The sequence below is a fragment of the Erigeron canadensis genome, chromosome 6, assembly GCF_010389155.1.
Source record: "Erigeron canadensis isolate Cc75 chromosome 6, C_canadensis_v1, whole genome shotgun sequence".
NCBI lineage: Eukaryota > Viridiplantae > Streptophyta > Magnoliopsida > Asterales > Asteraceae > Erigeron > Erigeron canadensis.
In genome coordinates this window covers 12,460,261-12,465,294 of record NC_057766.1, presented here as the reverse complement: position 1 = coordinate 12,465,294, position 5,034 = coordinate 12,460,261, and the positions used below count along the sequence as shown (strand labels likewise).

The 5,034-nt window shown below is 39.1% G+C and overlaps 1 protein-coding gene across 1 annotated transcript; it reads left to right on the top strand.

The window, feature by feature from the left end:
- Positions 1-2,067: 2,067 nt before the first annotated feature.
- LOC122604314 lies at positions 2,068-3,439 on the top strand. The gene is made up of 2 exons (XM_043777204.1): positions 2,068-2,530; positions 2,592-3,439. The coding sequence occupies exons 1-2, from the start codon at positions 2,068-2,070 to the stop codon at positions 3,437-3,439; spliced, it is 1,311 nt and encodes a 436-aa protein (XP_043633139.1).
- The last annotated feature ends 1,595 nt before the right edge of the window (positions 3,440-5,034 follow it).

Sequence of the window (5,034 nt, the reverse complement as noted above, 5' to 3'; positions counted from 1 at the left end):
GTCGGTTTGTGAGGAGCTAATTTTTTGTACGTGAGGATTGAAGAGTCGAGCAGCAGAAGCACGCAACCACATTCTCGTTCGATTTATTCTCTCTTTTATTAATAGTTGCTTAATTATAATACTTTATCACTATACAATTATTATTATGGATTTTATTTATATAATGATTGTTAGTTTTATTAATGTTGTCATGAGTAGCTAAATTCTTTATTATCCGTCTTGATGTAGTGATACAATATGTAGGATTGCACAATTTTATAATTCAAAGTTGATTTCAATTAACGTTGTGTCATGATCTTGATGATTTAATTCCTTATTAATTATTATTTTGATATTGGTGGCATACGTGTTCTTCGTTAGTGGTACTAGTTGAATACGTGTGTGATTTTCTATTAACTGTTTGTCTATAAACAATTATCACTAGTTCATGGTATGATAGTGAATGTCATTTAATAAAAGGAGTTATTTTGTCAACGTGTTGTGTAACGGTTGGTGGTACCACGTTATCTTCACATAGGTACAATTGTTAATTTTATAGTCAAACAAACTAGTTGGTTTGGGAAATTGTTTTAAGCGTTGGTGGTACCAGCTTTTACAAGAGAACTAATTAATTAGGTGATTTAAATAATTTTACAAACGTTGGTGGTACCAGTTTGTGTCTTTGTTTTCTCACGATTATCTTTATCAACTAAAATTGAATTTGAACTTCATTAATGTGCAATCCGAACATGTTGTTGAGCGAGGTCAAAACGGATGACTTTTTAATCTCTTTTGTCATAAAATCAAAATTCTCTTTCTTGCGATTAATCCTACGGGATTACTAACTTTTGCAACGTGGCAACTCGGCCATAAAAAACCTCTTTTTAATCTGGATTACTTTATTTGAACAATTGCTTACAAAGTCCTTGTGTTCGACCTCGGATTTACCAAGTTAACTATACTGCATACGAACGGGTCCACTACCCGCAAGTGTGTTGTAGTCAGTCGCTAGGTGATTCGTGTGATAAATTTTAAGACTCGAAAATACACATCAAGTTTTTGGCGCCACTACCGGGGACTTAAGTTTAAGTAGTTGTTTAATTTAGTGGTTCGATCCTTTCTTGCGTTCATTTGTGAGAAAGTTAATTGCTTTATTAGATAGATTTTATTTTTGTTTTTAATTTATTTCTTTTTGTCCCAGGTGCAGTTAACGTTTTGTTTTGTGGTGATTGTGCAGGTTCTTAGTAGTTGATGAACACAAGAGCTTCTGGAAAACCTTTGGTTAGTCTTCAGTCTAATCCAGGAAGAGCCAGACGTCACTTATTGTCACTCAGCAACACGGAGGCCTCTACATCTAACAGGATAGATCCAGAAACTGCAGAGCAAGTCCAAGAGGACATTGATTTGGATCAACATTATTTAAAGAAAGATTCACTGACAGGGATCCAGTTCAGCACCGATTTCTTAGAATCAGGTGGTGTTTTAAAATCAGGTGATAATTCAGAAGAGGAAGATAATAAGGACAAAACTTCTATACCTGGTTCAGTAGTAATTATTCGGGTATATCAACCAGTTCAGGCAAGAAGAAAGGGTGATCAGGAACAACCAGTCAACCCCAACAACTGTCTTTACGGGGATCGAAAGAGAAACATACCGGCCAACCGTGGCAATGCTATTCGTTCTCCAGCCACCGGGTTGAATTTTAATCTTAAAGGAAATCACTTGAAGAGTGTTGAGGAAGAGAAGTTCGATGGAGTGACAAACAGTGATCCTTACGGCCATTTGGAAAGGTTTGAAAAGATTTGTAGGTTTTACAATTATGGAGAAGGACAAAATGACATCGTGAAACTTGAGCTCTTTCCACTTACTCTTTGTGGAGATGCAAAAGCTTGGCTCAAGGAACAACCGGATGACTTGTACTCCACATGGGTTGAACTTCGAGAAGGTTTTATTGATGAGTTCTATTTAGTAAGAACTCAAAGACAATTGGAAAATAAGATCAGAGCATTTACTCAAGATGTGGGTGAAGATGTAGTTGATTCTTGGAAACGGTATTAGGAAATGCTTTGAAATTGTCCAGGTCATAATATGACTACTAAAGCAGTGGTTGAGATTTTCTATGATGGTTTGCTTAGGAAGACTAGAAGGGAACTTGCAGCTGCGTTTGGGGGTAGTTTGAATAATGTGACTCCAAGTGAAGGTTATAAAATCTTGGATGACATGGCTAAGGAGTTCTCTGTCCGGGAAGAAATCCAAAGTAGGAAATCGGGAAGTAAGACTGTTGCTAAGGTGGAAAGTGGTGAAGAGTCAAGGTTAGTTGCTGAAGTTAAGGCACTCTCGAAGCAAATGAATGAGAGGTTTGATAACCAAGATGCAAGGTTTAAGAGCATTGAAAGGGATGTGAAGGTCATAGCGGATGGTTGTGACTACTGTGGAGATTATCATTACTCGGAAGATTGCCCGGACAAGCCAGCTCAGGAAGTTAGTTATGTTCAGAATCAGCAGCAGGGATCCTACAGCCAGAACACCGGTTATCAAAACCGGCAATCCGGTACTTCTTATCCCTCATCTTCATTTAATAATACTAACAACTCTGGGTTTGGTGGCAATAGGTTCAGCAGGTTTAGCAATCAGCAGGAAAGCAACTAATGAGAAAGTGGAAGAACAATCCAAGAAGATGCATTCTGCATGGGATTCTATGACTACTCGTTTGGACGGTTTGACTCATAAGCTGGAGCAAAGTACAAAGAGCACTCAAGCTACATTTCAGGATATAGAAGCAAAGCTCGAAAGGTTAGGAAATTCAAATAGGCAACTCGGTACACTACCGAGTAATACGCAGCAAAATCCTAGGCCTCAGCAGAATAACCAAGGATCCGGACAGAAGTATTGCTATCCGAATGCTCGAAATGAGCAAGTGAATGCGATCACAACAAGAGTAGGTAATACTTATAATTCTGCAAATCCTTTGCCTAATGATATTACTCCTATTGTGCAGGTTGAAGCCAATGAAGCTGTTGATGATGAGATTGAGATGGAGCCGAACCCAGCCGTGAAGACACCGGCCGTTCCATCCAAGACTGTTGAGAAGACTACTGTTGAGAAACCTCCCGTTAAGCCGTATCAGCCGAAGATACTTTTTCCTCAACGATTGAGGAAAGCAAAGATCAAGGAGAATTTCAAGAAGTTTGTTGAGTTGATTCAAAGTGTTAACATTAGTATTCCTCTAGTTGATCTTCTTGCAGGTATGCCTAATTATGCAAAGTTTCTCAAGGAACTCATTACGGATAAGATTAAGTTGGAAGAGGCGAAGACGACAGTCATGAGTGCCGAGTGTTCCGCCATCATCAAGAACGAGATTCCTCCTAAGTTGGAAGATCCAGGGAGTTTTCTTATCTCTTGTTCTTTGGTGTTCGTTTGTATAAGGCATTGGTCGATCTTGGGGCTAGCATTATTTTGATGCCTTATTCTGTTTATAAAAGATTGTCGTTAGGTGAATTGATCCCTACCCGCATGAGCATTAGGCTTGCGGACCGTTCATTCCAATATCCCATGGGGATAGCGAAAATTTACAAATTAAAGTGGGTCATATGATTTTCCCGGTAGATTTTGTTATTCTTGAGATGGAGGCGGATGTTAATGTGCCTCTAATTCTTGGCCGACCCTTCCTTATGACCGCGGATGCTATCATCCGGGTTAAGGCTAAGGAGATTTCCTTAGGTGTCGGAGAAGACCGGGTAGTTTTTAATGTTGATAGGGCTCTTAAGCATCCTTACTCGTGTGATGAATCTTGTGTCAGGATAGATGTTATTGAAGAAGAAGAAGAAGAAGAAGATGCTTTGGAGAAAGAGCTCGTGGATATCTTGGACATGGAAGATGGACAGGCATTGCTTGCTTGTAGTGAAGAAGAGAAAGTGCTAGTTGAAGAAATGATGCAAGAAATCATGGCATTGAGTGTTGATGAAACTCCACCAGAGGATGAGACTTTTGAAGAGATCACGACTAGTGAAAGCACACGGGTGCTTACATCGATTGAGTCTCCTCCTACCGATTTGGAACTCAAACCCTTGCCGGATCATCTCGAATATGCCTATCTTGAAGGTACATCTTTCTTACCCATTGTCATTTCATCTTCATTGTTGGAGGATGAAAAATCTAGACTTTTGACCGTCCTTAAGTCTCATAAAAGAGCCTTTGCATGGAAAATTTCCGATATTCCGGGTATAAGTCCAGAATTTTGTAAGCAGACCATAAACTTTGTTGATAATGCTAAACCAATTGTGCAAAGACAACGGAGATTAAATCCAAATATGAAAGATGTTGTAAAAAAAGAGGTTATTAAGCTACTTGATGCGGGAATCATATTCCCCATTTCGGATAGTTCTTGGGTGAGTCCGGTACATTGTGTACCGAAAAATGGTGGGATGACCGTTGTTTTAAATGATAAAAATGAATTGATTCCCACTAGAACTGTCACCGGGTGGAGGGTATGTATTGATTATCGGAAATTAAATGATGCAACCCGCAAAGACCATTTCCCATTGCCTTTTATTGATCAAATGCTCGAACGGCTCGCCGGTAACGAGTACTTTTGTTTTTTAGACGGGTTCTCCGGGTACTTTCAAATACCCATTGACCCTAAAGATCAAGAAAAGACCACGTTTACTTGTTCCTATGGCACTTATGCCTATAGGAGGATGCCTTTTGGTCTTTGTAATGCCCCCGGTACCTTTCAACGATGTACGATTTCCATTTTCCAATATATGATTGAAACCTCCATGGAAGTTTTCATGGATGACTTTTTGGTTTTTGGTAGTTCATTTGAGAGTTGTTTAGAGAGTCTTGATAAGATGTTGGAAAGGTATGAACGGGCACACTAGGTCTTGAATTGGGAAAAGTGTCATTTTATGGTTAAAGAAGGAATAGTTTTGGGACACAAGGTTTCTAAGTCGGGATTAGAGGTAGATAAGACCAAGATTGATGTTATAGCTAAATTACCTCCACCGACAAATGTTAAATCAGTTAGAAGCTTTTTGGGTCATGCCGGTTTTTATC